This window comes from Hylobates moloch, unplaced genomic scaffold, assembly GCF_009828535.3.
Source record: "Hylobates moloch isolate HMO894 unplaced genomic scaffold, HMol_V3 SCAFFOLD_2, whole genome shotgun sequence".
NCBI classification, from domain to species: Eukaryota; Metazoa; Chordata; class Mammalia; order Primates; family Hylobatidae; genus Hylobates; species Hylobates moloch.
Window position 1 is genome coordinate 124,139,058 of NW_026652277.1, and position 20,417 is coordinate 124,159,474.

Consider the following 20,417-nt stretch of genomic DNA (forward strand, 5'->3'; position numbering starts at 1 on the left):
AATTAATCTCCAGCAAAAGAGGATGAAATAATGGTTAACTTTTACAGGTGGGAGGGGTAATGTACTGGAAGAGGACAGTAGGGAGATTTCTAAAGTTTTGAAAGTATTCTATATTTTTATAATCATATATATTTACCTATTATTATTATTATTATTATTTGAGACATAGTCTCATCCTGTTGCTCAGGCTGGAGTGCAGTGGCGCCATCTCGGCTCACTGCAACCTCTGCCTCCTGGGTTCAAGCGATTCTCATGTCTCAGCCTCCCAAGTACCTGGGATTACAGGCGCACCTCCACCACCACGCCCAGCTAATTTTTTTGTTTTTGTATTTTTAGTAAAGAAGGGGTTTCACCATGTTGGCCAGGCTGGTTTCGAACTCCTGACCTCAAGTGATCTGCCTGCCTCGGCTTCCCAAAGTGCTGGGATTACAGGCGTGAGCCACCACTCCTGGCCTATAATCATATATTTAAAAGCCACATACGGAAGAATTTTCTAGGACAATGTCAACTCTCCATTAAAAAACTTTTTACACCCCAACCACATAAATATGTAAAAGTTTGAGTTTTACCCTTATGATTTGTGCATTTTACTGTCTATAAATTACATCTTGATAAAAATGTAAATAAAAATGAATGTTCCTTGAATGAGTGAATAAACGAATGAATGAGTTGTGTTTTCAAAGAGGAAAATAAAGACTTATTACCGTGAAAGAGGATCTTGTACTACATTGAATTTTTAAGTAGTGCTTAGTTCTTGCACTTTTTTGCTCTAATGATGCCCGAAATAATTGTTCGTTTACTTACTTTGCTTAAGTATTAATTTCCTTTGCTATTTAGCCACGACTGTGAAGTTAAGACAAGAAAGTCATCAACAGTAATGCAGATGATGTAAATACCTTGTGGGACTGGCATTTAATTTACTGCGAGGGATCTATTAAGCTCTTGGGGAATTGGGGAATATGCCTAATTCCCTTCTGGCTTTTTTTTTTTTAATCCTTTTGTGTTTTATGAGATGTGAGTACAGATTAATTATTCAGACTCTTGACAGAGGAGAGGAGTTGGCGGAGTTGCCACCCGTGTTCATGAACAGGAACAGAAGCCACCATCACCAGCACATGACATTGCCCAAGCCACCCAAAGATCAGAGTGGAAGAGTCCTAATTGCTGGGCGGCTCAGCCCCGGGATGTGCCTCTCCCATCTTTCTCCAGGCGGGGCTCGTGGCTAAGCAGCGACTCACCCTGCCAGCCTGTCACAGGCCAAGAGCGGCCAACAACTCCGCAGGCGACAATGGCCGCTGCACCCCAGGCCGAAGCCGGACCTGGCTCTGGGTCCCAGCTTAGAGCCTGGGATGCAGTGTCGGGAGACGCGGTGTCCAGAGCATCCAGTAGGTGTCGCTGTCCCACGGCCTCCGCGCGCCCGCGGGGTGGGAAGCCGGGGCGTGTCGGCCTCACCTGGGGCTCCCGGCGCGCGCGCCTCACCTGGGCTAGCGCCCCTTGCCGGCCGCGCCGCGCGGGGGCGCTCTCCCGCAGCTGGGTCCCCGCCTCCGCCCCAACAGTTCGGGCTGCAGTGCTGCTCGCGCTGCGCTGGGTGCTGGTTCTGCAACCCGCTGCCGTCCCCCGCATCCGCGACGAGGGGGCGGGGTCCCACGGCGCGCTGAGAAAGGCGGGCGAGCTGGCGCCCAGGTGTGTTCTTCCACAGGGCCTGGGCGGCAGAGAGGACCGCGTCCCGGCAGTCGGAGCGGGAGGAGGACAAGACGATGCCGCTGTCCCCGCCAGCCCAGGGCGACTCCGGGGAGCCCAGCCCGTGCAGGCCCCCTAAGAAGCACACCTCCTTCCACCTCTGGCGCTCCAAAAAGAAGCAGCAGCCGGCGCCGCCTGACTGTGGGGTGTTCGTTCCGCACCCGCTCCAGCTCCCGGCGCCCGCCGGCGAGGCCAGGTGAGCTCCTCGCCGGAGCCCTCCAGTCCCACCTCCTCCTCCTCCTCCTCCTAATCCCGCTGCGCTGGCCCTTGGACTCCTGACCCCACTTGGAGGAGGGGAAAGCCCCGGGGTCTGTTTCATTCTGCAGGAGGGTACCCGGTTCCGGAGGGGAGCGATCGTAGCCGCTGGGGGTGACCAGGTTGCTCGCGGCTTTTGGCTCAGACCAAGCACCGGCAGAGGAACTTGTGCCCAGCCATGTGGCCTTTAGTATGACTACAAAGTCTTCATGCAGGAGCCTCCCGCATCAGCCTACTGACCAGAGCGGCTGGGAGTGAGGGTTGTTACCGTCCTAAGTGATGGTGGGAACTCTGCTTTGGGGTTACGCACTGCTTTTGAGCTAGTGTCTTTATTGTAAAGTTCTTTATTGTGAATATCTGTAAGATCTGTGCTCTTACAGATGTTATACCCCCATTCTCCTCGCAACATACGAAGGGAGGAGGAAGTGGCAGGAATGGTTACCCCCATTTCACGGATGGAGAAACTGAGACCGAAGGATAAATGGCTTCTCCCCATTGCAGCCAGTGGCAGAGCTAGAGAGCACCTAGTTATCCAAACTGTAGTTACCATTGTGCTTTTTAATTTTTATCATGGTTTTGAAGTGGTTTTATTCTATATGTGTAATTATTCAGCTATACCATCAGAGTTTATGCATTTGTTGAATAATAATCAATTTGAAGTAACAGCGTATTTACATGGCTCAGAGGTGTGAAATATTTATAGTGATGGACAATTGACAATGTCCAGTAAATCCTTCTATATGTGTTTTTAAAACACATCCTATGAATAATGAGGGCCAGAATAAAACTGTGCAAGATTTGCGTTTTAGACACAGTTTTCTCCTTTTGTTTCTTTCTTCTTTTTTTTTTTTTTAGAGACGGCGTCTTGCTCTGTCACCCAGGCTGGAGTGCACTGGCCCAATCCCGGCTCATTGCAAGCTCCGCCTCCCGCGTTCACGCCATTCCTGCCTCAGCCTCCCGAGTAGCTGGGACTACAGGTGCCCGCCACCACGCCTGGCTAATTTTTTGTATTTTTAGTAGAAATGGGGTTTCACCGTGTTAGCCAGGAGGGTCTCGATCTCCTGACCTCGTGATCCGCCTGCCTCGGCCTCCCAAAGTGCTGGGATTACAGGCATGAGCCACTGCGCCCGGCCTCTCCTTTTATTTCTAAAAAAAAAAGTCAATTTTACAATCTATTTTCATTCACTTATTGTATTGAGTACCTTAGCTAAGTGCCATGTACTGCGATATAAAAAACAATGAGAGACAGTAATAATTGTGTCATCAAAGAATTCTTAGTCTCTTGTGGATACCAAAACGTGCAATGATAGATGCCAGCACAGAGGAGGGGATCAGGCAGGCTTCCTGAAGGAGGATAGGTGAAGTGGCTTAGGCAGAAACAGGGAGGAGCAGCGAGTTCCAGGCAGGGGCTGCACTGTGCACATCACCAGTACTTAGAAGAGTGTGGCACTTCCTGAGAAGCGCAAGTGGTTGGAGCGGGGAGGTCTAGGTGTGAGGGGATAAGGGTAGGAAAGCTAAGAAGTCATTTTATTTTTCTCTTATATTTTATCATCCACATTGGTAATCAGTTGTAGTAGAAATATATTACCTATTCAAACATTTACTGTGCCTAATTATAGATTATACTTTCTAACTACACTACTTAATGTACCCAACATTGAAGTTCTTTTCTATTACCTCAGTAAATATTTTAAACATTTCCATCGTAGTTTTCCTTTTAAGATCTAGTCTCATCATTTACTATCTATCAAAACATAATAATACACAGCTATAGGTAATTTGTTCAAATGTAAATACATTTTAGTATAAAATTTAAAATAGGAGATTTGCTTCTCTCCTTGAGTTTTTTGTATTTTAGTGCAGTCTTGAAACACTTCATTTTTTCCTTCAGAACCCTAATGAACTTCGTATTAATAAATGCTCTGAAAAACTAAACGTACTAGTCTGTCTTTGGGATGTTTTTCTAGTTAGATCATCTTTATAAATATTTCATTTACTTCTAAGAGAGTGTACTTCTTTCTGGTTTAAAGAGAGTAGCAAAAGCACCCTTAGATTTCTAGCCAGTCTTTGCCCCGTGTGGCTCTCTTGAGCCTCCTGACTATATCCGTTCATTTCTGTCCAGGACTTGGAAGTGATGGAATTTGGCTGGAATGTGCAGCACTCACTGTGGTTTTTGTCTCTAAATAAGGAGGGGACAGTCAGGTAACCACCCATATTTGCTCATTTGATTAATATTATGGGTGTTTAGATCGGAAAAAAATGAATTTATCTACTAGCTTTGTGACCTTGGGCAAGTTACTTCACCTCTTAAAATCTCAATTTCCTCATCTGTAATATGGAGACAATAGGATGCTGACTCTGTAGGGTTGTCATGAATATTAAATGAAAGTTTATGTTATTAAGTGCAAAAACCTTAATACGTTTCTGAGCACAAAGTAGAAACTCAGTAAATGCAAAAGCATCCTCGTCATCATCATCATCATCAAAGCAAAGGTCTAATGGAAAAAATAGGTTTGGATAGGGGAAAAACCAACTCTAGGAAGATCTTCTTTTCCTAGAAAAGTTTACCAGTCCAGCCGGATGCGGTGACTCACGCCTCTAATCCCAGTACTTTGGGAGGCCAAGGCAGGCGGATCACCTGAGGTCAGGAGTTTGAGACCAGCTTGGCCAACATAGTGAAACCTCATCTTTACTAAAAATACCAAAAAATTAGCTGGGTGTGGTGGCTCACCCCTGTAATCCCAGCTACTCAGGAGGCTGAGGCAGGAGAATCCCTTGAACCCAGGAGATGAAGGCTGTAGTGAGCCGAGATCATGCCATTGCACTCCAGCTTGGGCAACAAGAGTGAAACTCCATCTCAAAAAAAAAAAAAAAAGAAAAGCTTGCCAGTCCAAAGATGATTTAAAGTTTATTAAAGTCAGATTTTCATATTCTGCAAATATTTGTGGCTTTTGGTATAGACATTCTAATCAATTTTTTCTTTATATAAAATAATTTGAACATGGCTACTTTTCTTTCCAAAATTTACTCTTTAAGTTTTTTTTCAGCTTGGTTTTGGTAAACATGGTCATATGATGTTATTTTTCACAAAGATAGAGTTGCTGCCCTCCTGAGTCAGCCCCATCGCCTGTCTAGCCCATAATTCTCTTGCCATTAGAGGGTCTAGTGGTGTGGTGGAATGAGCATGGCGAGCTGTGGCCAGGCCACTTAGCAGCCACTAGTGGCACTGTCATTTACCACATTTTAAATTATACTCTGTCTTGTGAATAATGTGTTCAGAATGTGGATTCTCTACTTGGATGTAAATTCTTGTTCTTCTGTTAATACTTATCGTGACACCGAATCCTATCATCCTAGGAAAGTTATTAACATTTTTGTGCCACAATTTTCTCATTCATAAAATGGGAATCATAAGAGTTGTTAAAAAATAAACGAGTTAATGCATTTCAAGTGCTCAGAACAGTGGCTGGCACATAGTATGTGCTCAACCAGTGGGAGTGGTTTCCCTTTTTCTTACTAGTATCTTGCCTATGCCTCCTTTTGAGTAGGAATTTTGTGTATTTTTCCGCTATATAATGAAAGTGGTACTTTCTTTTTATTTTATCTATTCAAGCCACTTTGTGTTATTTTGGTTTTTTAAATATTAAAAATATTAAAAAATTAAAACATAAAAAGGCCGGGCGTGGTGGCCCACACCTGTAATCCCAGCACTTTAGGAGATGGAGGCGGGTGGATCACCTGAGGTCAGGAGTTTGAGACCAGCCTGGCCAACATGGTGAAACCTGCCTCTACTAAAAATACAAAAAATTAGCCAAGTATGATGGCGGATGCCTGTAATCACAGCTACTTGGGAGGCCGAGGCAGGAAAATCACTTGAACCTGGGAGGTGGAGGTTGCAGTGAGCCGAGATCGTGCCATTGCACTCCAGACTGGGTGACAGAGCGAGACTCTGTCTCAAAAAACAAAACAAAACAAAACAAAACCAAAAAAAAAAAAAAACAACATAAATAGAGACAGTGTCTCACTATGTTGCCCAGGCTGGTCTCAAACTCCTAGGTTCAAGCAGTCCTCCTGCCTTGGCCTCCCAAGTGCTAGGATTACAGGTGGGAGCCACCACATGTGGCCATACTTGTTATTTTGATTCGAAGTGGGTCCTTAGCTAAAGGTCAAAAGCAATGAATTATTTCCATTGAGTTCTTTGTTTAAGAAACTATATATATGTATATTTTAAAAAGCAGTGAATTAAAGATTATCACCGTTGAACTGAATTGAACCCCACATCTAGAAGCAGATATTAATGCTCCCTGCAGGAGAGCCAAATTCAGGCAGTGGATGGGCCTCATAATCCTGTGAAAATCAGCTCGCCTTGTTTCAGTTGGAGGAAAAGTGTAGCCAGTGTCAAGGGCAGAGCATCCTCATTGGGCAGGCAGAGATCTACCTTTGACTGAAGGCCAGCAGGCCCAAGTTTCAGAACTATAGACGATCCCTTAGTTTTTCTGTACTCAGTGGACCTTTCCCTTCTATAAAGAGAAAATAACTAACTCCCTGTTTATATCACTAGAATGCTGTAAGGATAAACTATTGTTGTTTGGAGGGTTTTTCTTTTTTCTTTAGAAAAAGAACAATCATTTAAAATGTTATTTGAAAGCATTGTGGAACTGTAGAGTGTTCGTCTTCATAACTTAAAATTGATTCCAGTTTCCAGTCTTTTGTGGCTGGTTTGGTGCTTAGAACTCTAAACAGGTTTAATTATTTTCTAGCATAAAGAACATAGCCAGATAAGTCTATTTTTGTTTTATGTAATGTTAGATTTAAACTGGTTAGTACTGAGTTTTCCCTCTTATTTTCCTTATACTAAAGGAAAGAGTTTTAATTTTTAGGTTTATTTTATTTCACCAGTGATAAACCAGGAATTTAAAAGTAAGTCTACCACTAGCTGTGAGCTTCTTGAGAAGTCAGTTTACCCCGCTAACTTCTGTTTTATGATCTGTGACCTACCTCTTAACATTGTTTTTGAGAGTTATAAATATATTTTTTTAAAAAGTGACTAGCCTAGTGCCTGGCAGATAACAGAAACTCAGTAAATAGTACCTCTGAAAGCATGCCACAGTCAAAGGATAGTAGACTTTGGTGTTGGGCAGACTTAGTTTCAAATCTGCCTCTGCCATTGGGATAGATTTTTAACCTCTTTAAGTCTCAGTTTCTTCACCTGTAAAATGGAAGCAATTACACTTCTCTTATGGGGCTGTAGGAGGATTGGATATTATCTATGTAAAGCACCCAGCACAGGGCTTGGCTCAAAGCAAGTGCTGGATAGAGGAAAGGTGGTGGTCAGTAGCAGGGGCAATAGTGGCAGTGATAGTTGTAATTATTGTTGTCTTTATAGTAATGGTAGTAGTATTAATACATACATTGTTACTTTGTGAGTGGAGTAAAAACTTCAGAAGCCCAGAAGTCGTACCAGGTCTGTTAAGCTTTGAAGTACCTTTGAGTATTTGGATGTTCATGTTGGTCTCTAAAAGGGAGCCCCTTCATGCGCTCTCAGTGCCTTAAAAGTCTTAATATATCTCACTGAGGAAGCCAAGGCTAAACTTTATACTTGACATTACAGGAGTTTTTCCTGAAGTGATTTTGGAGTCTGAGTTTAGCATAGGATAATCATTTGTCACTTATCTCTGTCATTGAATTACTTTATCCACCCTCTATTTCCACAATTTCCATCATGATCTACTCTCCATAATCAAGTGGCAGTGACATAAACCCTTTTAGGGACCTTTAGTAAGACCTTTGAAACTTGAGTTCACTTCTTTTTTCTACCTTAACTTTTTTTAAAAAAAATACCAGGCCGGGTGTGGTGGCTCACACCTGTAATCCCAGCACTTTGGGAGGCCAAAGTGGGCGGATCACAAGGTCAGGAGATCGAGACCATCCTGGCCAACATGGTGAAACCCTGTCTCTACTAAAAATACAAAAATTAGCTGGGCGTGGTGGCACACGCCTGTAATCCCAGCTACTTGGGAGGTTGAGGCGGGAGAATCACTTGAACCAGGGAGTCAGAGGTTGCACTGAGCCAAGATTGCGCCACCGTACTCCAGCCTGGCAACAGAGCCAGACTCCATCTAAAAAAAAAAAAAAAAAAAAAAATCAAATACAAATCTACTCCCTTTCTCATTAATAGTTTTGCCAGAATGTATGGCTTTTGATTATAAATCTTATTTGTAGGTGGCTTATGCCTGTAATCCCAGCATGGTGGCTTATGCCTGTAATCCCAGCACTTTGGGATGCTGAGACAGGAGGATTGCTTGAGCCTAGGAGTTCAAGACAGCCTAGGCAACAAATTCAGACCCTGCTTATCCAAAAAAAAAAAAAATTAGCCAGGTGTGGTGGCACACACCTGTGGTCTCAGCTCCTGGGGAGGCTGAAGTGGGAGGATCGTTTGAGCCCAGGAGTTGGAGGCTGCAGTAAGTTATGATCGTGCTACTGCACTCTAGCCTAGGTGACAGAGTGAGACTTTGTCTCTAAAATAATCATAATAATAAATGAGTACATCTTTTTTGTAAGCTGAGATAGTGAGTTGCTGCTGTAGTATTTGTCCACAATTAAAACAATGTAGTAAACATATTAGATATTGAAATAGTTTCTAATTCCTAATAGTCATTCAAAATACATATCTTACTATGAACATTAAAAATACATATCTGAGCCAGGCATGGTGGCTCACACCTGTAATCCCAGCACTTTGGGAGGTGGAGGCGGGTGGATCACTTACTTGAGGCCAGGAGTTTGAGAGCAACCTGGTCAACATAGCGAGATCCCATCTCTTAAAAAAGATACACACACACACATCCACACACACACACACACACACATCTGTCTTAAAGTTTGAGTTCAGCTAAGGGGTCAGTTATGTTTCAGGAATGTCCATGCAGAAGAAAGGTGATTTATGTATTGAAAATCTGTGTCTGGTCAACATGAGAAGATCGTTTGAAGCTTGAATGGTGTGTTCTTCTGTCTACCTTGAAAAACTTGTCCCAAAGTGAGTTTTCAAGATACAGGATGTATGACTGTCTAATGCTTGTGAGGAGCTTCGCAAGAATGACCAGCAAATTGCTTATGAGTCTCATTAGCTCATTTACAGTTCCCTTAAAACATAGCTGCATTGGGCTAACCCAAATGCCTCATGAACATACCGGTACGGATTCAAATATATGAGATGTCTTCCCTCTAGAGAGTGAGCCCTTGCTTAGGGCTGCCTTTACAGCACTGTGCATCTTCTGAATTGTTTTGTTCAGTGGAAGAAAAGCAATGACCTCTCATAACAGAGACCTAGATTGAGTTGCTAATTATTCAGCCAGTATACAGTGTATACTATAGTGTGGTTACTGAGATACTGAATAGTTTAAGAGTTTCTGCCATAATTAGTACCTCACCTACTACTTAAAAAAAAAAACCATAGAAAAAAAAGAAAAAAAAAAGAAAAAAACCAAAAAAAACCCATAACTTAATTCATGTTTTCAAAAAAAAAATTTAAAGCTTGAAGGAACTATATTTATAACAACAAAATGTCACTTAAAATGATGGAGCCTATCAATATATTGTTACCTATGCAAGAACTCCCTTTACAGAGCTTGAAGTAATGCTAGTAGTGTGACACGTAATATATTTTATTCATGATTTGTCATTTAAATGTGTTCAGAATACTGATGGATTCATAAATATCTCATGAAAGCATACATTTTGACAAAGTACCTGGAAGCCCAAGGACATACAAATGAGGCAGAGAATCAGAATCCATTTGCAGTGTCCCCGACCTCTCTCACTGGCATGTTATAGACGAGTAAAGGTTGCACCCGTAGCTAACACACACAAAAAGAAACACAATTAACAAGTACCTTTTGTTTGTTACCTTCTCATAAATGGCAATTAAATGAGTAAAAGTAGGTTGGTGTTAAGCTTGGCAAAAGATACTGTGGGGAAGAAAGTTGGCTGCTGGTTGTGTTTGTTGTTTGTGCCATTTCAAGCTAGAAACCCTAACTGAGTCTCAGTCATTAGAATTTAGAGTTATTCCAAAGGTAATATCGACAGCTCAAATGAGAGATTTGGCCAACAGTTACATAAAGTCACCATGCACAGTACACCTCTTAATTTTTTTCAAATTTGTTTATAAGTAGTAGCATAAGCTCATGATAGTCTTTGGATTCATCTTTTAATCTTATGATTAGGATCAAGGGTCAAAATAATATATGCTGTATATAAGATAAGAAAATAGAGGAAGCATGTGCTTTATGATAACTTTAGACCATGTCTGTGAAAACATTGTTTTCCATCAATATTTGATTGAGAGATGCAGTTTATTCAATATGCACTATGTATCAGACACAGTTCTAAGTGCTTTACAAATACTAACCGACTACAGTTAATTCATAACTTTCCTCAGAGGTAGGCACTATTATTAGTCCCATATTGAGGAAAAATCAGGCACAGAGGGGTATGATTATTTGGTCAAAGTCACAGAGCTCATTAAGAGTGAGGCTGGGATTCCCCAACCAGTGGTCTTGAGTTCCTGTGGTTAATCACTGCAGTTTAATCACTGCAAGTTAATCACTGTGGTTAATGCTGCTTTCTTTATATTCTTATATGAGTTCATTTAGCCTCTAGATCTCACAAGTAGAAATTAAAATACATATGATAAATTAAGTTTTGGTACTAGACAATTTCTATGTTAAGTAGTGGAAAGAAAAATATGCTAATTAATAGAAATATAAGTTCATTAAAATCTTAGAAGAAAAAAGATTTTAAAACAGAAATTCAAAAGTATATATTATAAACAAAAGTATCATGTCTAGATGCTGAGTTTGGGGCTTCTGCCCAAGCTGTGTCAGAAAAAAGCATTACCAAGAGGTGGACCTATTTCGTACCCCTTCTTCTGCCCTGGCACAGGCAGTAGAATGCGAGGTCAGAGATAAGTGGTAGATGGGGGGCCCTCTAGTTGCTGCCCATGCTAAAGAGGGATGGCAGAATTTCTCAAGTAGTTGCTTTACCAGTTGCTGCAGAAAGCTGCTCCTGGCTGTTCTAACTTTAGGCCTCTAGAAGCCCTGCTGCTTGAATCCATTGGTTTTACCTCATGACTTATTCTTGAGGATTCCCTGGCAATGAATACAGGTTCCACCTTACATTGACCTTACACTTCAAGGATTGAAAACCATTGCTGATACTTTATCCCACTTGAGGCTTATAAGGGTTCTGTGAAATAAGCCCATACCCTCATTCTGAGGATAAGGAAACTGAAGTTCATGGAAGGTAATGCAGGTGGAGGAAGCAGGACTAAAACTCAGATTTTCTGATTTTTGTCTTAGCTGTTCTTTTGGGTTCTCTTGCATTGCGTACTATACCTCCACTCCTGGCCTCTACCCACCTTTGACAGGAGCTCAGCTGACTCACCTGACTTCCTGATGACTATTCCCCTGGAAATCTTCCCTTAGTTTCATAAACTAACAACGATGAGACTGTCTGATTCCTAGATTGAGTTACTAGTTATTCAGCCGGCACCTATAGTCTGGTTATTGACATACTGGATAATTTCTGGGTTTCTACTATAATTAGTACCTCACCCACCACCTAAAAAAAGCCAACAAAAATAAAAATAACTCAATTCATGATTTTTAAAAAAGCTTACACAAGCCATATTTTATAACAACAAAATGTCACTTAAAGTGATAGAGCCTGTCAGTATGATATTGTCCCTATGCAAGAACTCCCTTTACAAGGCTTGAAGTAATGCTGGTGCTGTGACACATAACATAATGTATTCATAATTTGTCACTTAAATGTTTTCATAATACTGATGGATTCAGCTTGACTTTTTACATCTGCTATTAGGAAAAGGTATAATATTTGAAGCAACTGTTGACATTCACACTGAAATTCAATGTCTCCTTTATCATGCATGTTATTACAAACCTAAGAACTGGCCCTTTTCAAGCCTGGGCAGAGGAGGCTCACCCAGGCCTTGCCAGCCACTCTTGGCTCTACTGTCTTGCCTCTTTCCCCACTGTTGGCTTCCTTCCCCACCATTTAACTCCCATGAACTAAGTGGTTGTTATTATCAGCAAAACAAGAAAATGTAGTTACTGCAAGGGTGGGATTACAGAACTATTTTCTTTTGTATTGACTATCCAAAACAATTTTGTCTGGAGTGGACTCTATTATCAATCAGGAGTCCTTCATTGGAACATACTTAGGGTTTGAAACAAGAGCACTTGTATTCCTGTGTATCACTATACATGTTTAAACAAGCTTGTCTAAAACTAGATTTTGGATTTCTTTCAAGATAAAAGCAAAGTAGGACTAAATGTCTGCATTTGCTCCAAAGTTTTGACCTTTACTGATTTGCATTTTGTGATTGTCGTAATCTTGCCCTGTAAAAGGTTTCAAGTACTTTGGCCCAGAAGTCTTAGTAGCTAGGTGCATTGCTGGCACTTAATTGTATCCTTTCCTATTGTTTCACTTTTATTGAAAGGTTTTTTGTATGCCCATGAGGAGGCAACCAGTCACAATAGCTGATAACTGTTGATGATGTAGAGAGGCGATGTCACCATCATCATGTAGTTTCTTCGTACAGAGACGCTCCTCAGGAATTTACGCATCCGCTTTCTCACTGCAGGATTTCTGGTTGCCTTTCTGTGTATAAGCATACATTGGCTACAATTCCTCTAATTTACAAAGCCAGCAGAAGTTAAACAAAGAGGAGCACCATTTTATATCTTAATGCCACTCCATAACTGATCAACAAAGAACAAAAGTATAAGTTGGTGCAAAAGTAATTGAGGTTTTTGTCATTACTTTGTTTTTGTCGTTACTTTTGTTTTTTTAGATAGGGTATCCAGTTGCTCAGGCTGGAGCGCAGTGGCACAGTCTCAACTCACTGTAGCCTTGACTCCCTGGGCTCAGGTGATCCTCCCACCTCAGCCTCCTGAGTAGCTGGGACTACAGGCACGTGCCATCACACCTGGCTAATTTTTGTATTTTTAGTAGAGATGGGATTTGGCCATGTTGGCCAGGCTGCTCTCAAACTGCTGACCTCAGGTGATCTGCCCACCTTGGCCTCCCAAAATGCTGGGATTACAGGCGTAGGCCACCGCGCCCTGCCTTTTGTCATTACTTTTAATGGCAAAAACTGCAATTACTTTTGCACCAACCTAATAACAACAGTTGGGTTTGAGCATGTTCACTGAGAAAGATGGATGTGGCATGCGGGAATGAAGGGAAAGGATTCTTTTTGGCCAGGTAATTCTCAATCTCTCCTATAAACTAAATAAATATAAGGAACTTTTGTCAAGTATATATAAGACAAGGGACATGAACAATTCTTTATTATGTGACAGTTGCTTTCATATCAGTGTATCTCATTTAATCTTCATAGTAGCTGTGCCAAATAGGTATTTCTACCTTCATATTTATAACTGAGAAGACAGAACCTGAAAGAAGTATTTTAGCTAATAAATGACAGAGCAGTATTTGAAATACTTCTTTCTGGCTCTAAACCTCAAAATATTTTCACCACACCATGAAAAAACTAAAGCTCATTGAATGAGTAGTTGGTAGAGGGTGTGTGTGTGTGTGTGTGTGTGTGTGTGTGTGTGTACAGGGGAGGTAACCAGCTAATGAATAAAGCTTTCCTTAGAAATGTAGGTACCCATTTACTCTCAGAGCTGTCTCCCTGAGCAGGGAAGCATTTCCTCATTTTGATTACATGCACCCTACTTGGTCCCATTGTACAGAAGGGTATCCAGGAACAAAGAATTCATATGCCTTATAAAGTTAATGGGGCATTCTTGTTTTCCTAGGAACCCCTGACTTGAAATGATTCTAAGAAGAATCTGTGACTCAGTTCCTGAAGTGTTAACTAAACCTGTCGCACCTGATTTCCAATCTAGCCACAAAGTCTTAGTACCTGCTACTGGGATGATTCACTGAGTACGTAAAGGAATCTAAGGTGACAAATGTTGAGGATTTTTCACTCTGCATAAAGGTCACAGCCCCAAAGGAGGAAAGAAAATGCTGGTGACCCAAACTTCAAATTTGTAGGCAATACTGTTGGCGTGAAAGATGTAGATCTAGATAGTTTGATGTAAAAGGATTATGAAAACCTTGTAAATAATCTTTGTCTTTAGTGCCCATTTCTCTCAAAACTGAGTTTTATTTTGATTTTTATGTATGTGAGAGAGTTTTAAAATTATGTTTAAGAATGTTCATTAGTTTCTGTGAATATTATTATATACACAGAGCTAACTTCTATGTCAGTAGGTCTCAGAAAAGAGTAACTTTCTGTTTCCATTTTACCAGACTGGAAATTTATATGCTCTGGTATTTAGATTACGTGTTGTTGGCTTAAAGTCTAAATGATTATAGTCATTAATACTGTTCATTTTCCAAAGTACAACTGGAAATTTGCTACTTTGTCTTAAACCACGCTCTTTTATTATAGACTTTCTCTAATTTTAAAAACAATTACCCAGTGATAATGGTAATTGAAGCAGAAGGTTGGTTTGCTTCTTTTATGTGTGACTGTAACTGAGCAGATGTTACTACTTCTCTCCAAAGTGGTCTTGATGTATGGTTTTCAGTGACTGTGTTTGTCACACTCAGAAAGGTAAGTAACTGTGATAGTGAAACTGCACTAGTATAATTTATTTATTAAACAAAAATTTATAGACACCTGCTGTATGTGAGGCCCTGGAGTGTGGGCTGGCAAACCAGTTCAAGTTCTGTGGTTGGCAAATTGAGTCTCACTCCTCTATCTTTTAGAGAAGCTGTAATATTCACCATTAAAATGATAAAAAGTTGCTACACTTACCGCTATAATAAAAAAGAGAAAATATTCAAATATGCATAAGACAGCCAGGCACGGTGGCTCACACCTGTAATCCCAGCACAATAGGAGGCTAAGGTGGGAGGATTGCTTGAAGCCAGGAGTTCGAGACCAGTCTGGCCAACATAGGAAGACTATGTCTCTACCAAAAAAAAAAAAAAAGTAACTGGGCAGGGTGGCATGAACCTGTAGTACCCGCTACTTGGGAGGCTGAGGTGGGAGGGTTGCTTGAGGCCAAAAGTTCAAGGCTGCAGTGAGCTATGATCGTGCCGCTGCACTCCAGCCTGGGCAACAGAGCAAGATGTCTCGCTAAAAACAAACAAATATGCTCAAGACAGAGGCTGAGAGATAAAAGAACTTAATCCCCACAGAGGATGAATAATTTATAATTCTTGAGTGTAATTGTTACTGCTAAAGGAATTCCAGAGAACACTTGATGATGTTAGTGTATATAAATTCTCTAAATGGATGATTCTATTTATATCTACAATGTAAAGATACACATATAGATATATATGTTTGTATATATAGCTAGACACATTCATACATATATACACATACATACATTCTAGCACTAAGTTCTTTACTGATATATGTACTCAGTGCTAGATTACCTACTTAGTAAATTCAACATGTACTTACAACATCAGCAAAGCAGGAATGAGAGAGAGAAAAGCCAAAATATGCCTGAAAGTTCTGTGTTATTTTCAGATATTAAATTTTGTTGTAGGGTTTAGAATTGTTTTTATTTTGAATGACATATTGAGGTGGGGGAGGCATAACCTTTTTAATGATTAAAGTTTCTAAAGATAATGATGCAGACCTCTGTATATACCTTGTTTAAAGAGCATTGTGGCCAGGCGTGGGGGCTCATGCCTATAATCGCAACACCTTGGGGAAGCTGAGGTGGGAGGATCACATGAGGCCAAAATTTGAGACCAGCCTGGACAACATAGTGAGACCCTGTCTCCATAAAAAAATTTTTGAAATTAACCAGGCATGGTGGCATGTGCCTGTAGTCCCAACTACTCGAAAGGCTGAGACGGGAGGATTGCTTGAGCCCAGGAGTTCAAAGCTGCAGTAAGCTGTGATTAAGCCACTGCCCTCCAGCCTGGGAGACAGAGTGAGGCCTTGTCTTTCAGTAAGTAAGTAAGTAAGTAAGTAAGTAAGTAAGTAAATAAATAAATAAATAAATAAAAGAGAGCATTGGCAGGGGTTAGGGTGGAGGTGGGAGAAAAAGTATGATGTGAACTGTGGAAGGTAATAGAGAAATATGCCCCATTTATTCTTGTGTTCATCTCATGAGTCGGATTCCAGGCCCAAAGGTACCACTTTATCTTCCTTAAAGAGGCTCAACTGGTTAGCATCACTTGTTAAATGTCCTGTCCAGTTCTGTGGAAATGGTCAGATCGGTGAACATCTCAAGTAACTATTCTTTTATGGTTTGAGACTCCAGTTTTATTTTTTGATACATTTATTTTTTGATACACTTGGCTTATCTGTTTTGGAGGCTTCACCATATTGAGTAGTTCCCCTTCACCCCTGGGGGTGTACATACCACGATCCCCTGTGGATTTCTGAAACTGCTGATAGCACTGAACCCTCTATATACTATGTTTTTTCCTATATACATGTACCTATGATAAAGCTAAATTTATGGATTAGGCACAGTAAGAGATTAACAACAGTAAATAATAAGAACAATTATAACAATATACTGTAATAAAAATTACATGAATATGGTATTTCTCTCTCTCTCTGTCAAAATATCTTATTGTGTGTAACATTTTTGGACCACGGTTGACTGAGTGACTGAAACCATGCATAAGGGAGGACTCCTATAGTTATAATAATTCACAATCTCACTACTTATGGATAACACTGTTAACATTGCCTTCCTTTTTTGGTACATATTTTCATATAGCTTAGCAGTAAAGATGAAATTTTAGAGGGAGTAATTTAGATGGCTTTTGTGTCTTGTTTTGTTTTTCATTTCACATTTTATTATAAGCCTCTCCCTACTTCATTAAAACATGTAAAATGATTTCCTTACTCATTTCCCTCTGTGTAAAACCTTTATCCACATCTTGAACCTCAGTCTCTGGATATTCTCTATTTGTTTTTCCAGAGCCATCCTCCTCTGTGCTCAGAGGCTGTATTAATGACTACATGAACCTAGCTCTTTGTCCTCTGGCTTCTATAACAGCTAGGTTCTGCCAATGGGAAGCTTTGGAGGAGAGGGCAAGAGTAGGAGGTCAGGCTGGAGTTAGGTAATGGTTTTGTTACTTCGCAGAAGGCCACAGCTTCTGATGGGTGGACCTCTTCTATAGCTCAGATCTTGGCAGTTCCAGTACTCACTCCCTCCCTGCCACTGGGAGCCCTGGTCTGCTTACCATTCCTTAGTGGTTTTCCCTTACCTGTCCACATCTTGTAACTAGTCAGTTATTTAAACACTTCTCAATTATCTCTTTGTGTGTACTCTCGGTTCTCTGCTGAGAACCTGGCTGACATCTGAATCCAAGTGGTATGCTCTTTGTATTTTAGGTTTAGGGCTTTGTACTCCAGAAGGATAAAAGACAGTTCAGGATTAGGTAAGGGAGTTAAATTAGTTCAGGTCTGAGCTGGTGTTACTGAAAAATGACATAGACTAAATTAAATGACACTTACAGAAATATAAGCAAATTGTTTCTGGAACAGAGAAAAAGGAGCAATCAATTCTTGCAAGCACTGTATTGAACACCTGCACTTAAAAGGCAAGCAGGATACCTTCCCTGCCAAATGTTTCCAGTTCTCTTGTTTTATTTGGATAATATTAGTTCAATTGTTTCATTTCCCTTTTCAACCTGGGCTTTCATGACTAATTCCCTTCTGCTTTTCCTCCTGGTTTCTGGGCAGTTTGCCTATCCATACATACAGTCCTCTATCTCCACTTGGATAGTCCTTCTTCATTCATGTGTTGCTCCCTTGTAGAAAGCACTCTCAGGGTTTTGTGAGCTGAATGGATACCATGTTTTAGGCATGCTCCCTTATATGAACAATAACCCTTTTCTTCCTTAAAGGAGACACAAAACATGTAGCAAAAAGTTAACTTCATTCCGTTTTGCTTCAGCTCTAGATCTGAGTCATGACTTTTAAAAACAAATGCCAAAGCGGTCATCAGACTTGCTAGGGGCTGTCAATACTTCACAGGCCTTTTAAATCCAATAAATGTAATGGAAGAATGTCAGTGTTTTCTGTGATTACCAGCTTATCACTGACAGAATCTCTGACTGAGAGAATATTAAGGCTTATTCCATGACTCACTGTGTAACTCATAAGTCCTAGTGGGTTTTTATATATATATTTTTTCATTTGCAGTCTGCCCAAGATTTAAATAAATTTTATCTATTTTTAACTTATTTTTAAATATGTCTTTGTTGATCAGATATTCACATTATATTTCATGCTCTTAGAAATATGAATTACTCTTAATGTATCCTACCACAGGTATAAATAAGTATAATTTACTTAAAATTCAGTATACAAAATTTCCATCATTTACCAATGACCATTGATGGCAGAAAAGACAAAAACAAAAATTTATTGGTATAGAAATGAGAGGACTTGGGTTTTAATTTTAGATTTCTCAGTTACAAATTAGGTGACTTTAAGCAAATCACCTAAATTCTTTGTGCTTCAGGGTATTTTTCCATAAAATGGGGATGATACCAATCTCCCTGCTCCCTAACCAGCCTGTTGAGTGGCTTCCTTGAAGCCATGTATGAGAGCATGGTGAGAAATGGGAGGCCTCAGGCTTAGGGGAGCCCTGTCACCCCCCAGTCATCCCTCATACAGCTCTCACCACTTCTTTTCTGGAAGCCTTGAGCATTCTTTTCCCTCTTCCTGTGGTCTTCCCAGAGGTGAGTAGACAGAGGGCAGGATTCACTTTCCCCTACCTTGTGTCCATTCTAATCTTCTCTCTAGCTATTCCTCTCCAGCTTCTCAACTTATTTCTGAAACATCTCCAAAATTCTGTTCTGAAGCTGGTATGGGGCATTCCCATTCATTTCCCTGTGCAAAGTGGCAAGGTGGAAGTGTGGGGCCTGTAGATCCCATCACTGCCACTCCGCAGGGCTCGGTCCTCGGCACTGTTCCCCACTCACCTCGGTCTTGCACCACCCAAGTGCCTGTGGGGATTGCTGTGCCTAGACACACATACCCATATGTCTTCTTTAGCTGCTGCTACCAGGTTGCCCTCTCTTACAGACACTACGTATTTCAGAGGAAGCACATATGGGCTTCCCAGATAATTTCCAGAGGTAGTTAGGTTTGGTTGTCTCCATTTCACAGATTAAACAATTGAGGCATGAAATTGTTTAATGAGAGTCGCAACTGTGTCTTCAGAATTTTAGCTAATGCGTCTTCCACTGTAGCTCCACAAATATTTCACTACAGTAGATAGAAAGAGAAAAATGTGTTTTGTAGCTTTACTGGTTTATTGCAATGTCTTTTCTTCCTCCTCCTCCTGTTGTTCTTCTTCTTCCCTTTTTTTAAAACTTAAAATTAATGGAATAAAATGATGCTGGCCAGGTGTGGTGGCTCACACCTATAATCCTAGCACTTTGGGTGGCCAAGGTGGGTGGATCACCTGAGGTGATCGAAACCAACCTGGCCAAAAAATGGTGAAACCCCATCTCTACTAAAAATACAAAAATTAGCCAGGCTTGGTGGCAGGCGCCTGTAGTCCCAGCTACTTTGCTGAGACTGAGGCATGCGAATTGCTTGAACCCGGGAGGCAGAGGTTGCAGTGAGTTGAGATCGCGCCACTGCATTTCAGCCTGGGTGACAGAGCCAGACTTTGTCTCAAAAATAAATAAACAAATACAAATAGAACAAAATGATGTTGAAGTAAGAGGGTAAATGAAAACACTTATTTGATTAGTAAAGTAAAATAATAACCTTTTTTTCTTTTCTTTTCTTTTCTTTTTTTTTTGAGACAGAGTCTCGCTCTGTTGCCCAGGCTGGAGTGCAGTGGCGCGATCTTGGCTCACAGCAATCTCCGCCTCCTGGGTTCATGCCATTCTCCTGCCTCAGCCTCCCAAGTAGCTGGGACTACAGTCGTGCCACCACGAACGGCTAATTTTTTGTATTTTTAGTAGAGACGGGGTTTCACCAGGTTAGCCAGGATGGTCTCGATCTCCTGACCTTGTGATCCACCCGCCTTGGCCTCCCAAAGTGCTGGGATTACAGGCGTGAGCCACTGCACCTGGCCTCTTTTCTTTTCTTTAAGAGATGAGGTCTTGCTCTGTCATCCAGGCTGGAGTGCAGTAGTACGATCATAGCTCACTGAAGCCTCCAATTCCTGGGCTCAAGCAATCCTCCCACCTTAGCCTCCTAAGTAGCTGGGACTACAGGTGTGCACCACCATGCCTGGCTACTTTTAAAACAATTTTTGTAAAGATGAGGGTCTCGCTGTGTTGCCCAGCTTGAGGATTACTTGAGGCCTAGTCTCCAACTCCTGGCCTCAAAAAATCCTCCTGCCTTGGCCTCCCAGCATGCTGGGATTACAGGC

General features: G+C 41.2%; 1 protein-coding gene across 1 annotated transcript in view; it reads left to right on the top strand.

Annotated features, from left to right (window-relative positions):
* The first annotated feature begins 1,757 nt into the window (after window positions 1–1,757).
* CRYBG1 (crystallin beta-gamma domain containing 1) overlaps window positions 1,758–20,417 on the top strand; it is a 208,559-nt gene continuing 189,899 nt past the window's right edge. The window contains exon 1 of the mRNA XM_032155957.2: window positions 1,758–1,936. Within this exon, the coding sequence (XP_032011848.1) occupies window positions 1,758–1,936 (179 nt within the window). The remainder of the gene's footprint in view (window positions 1,937–20,417) is intronic.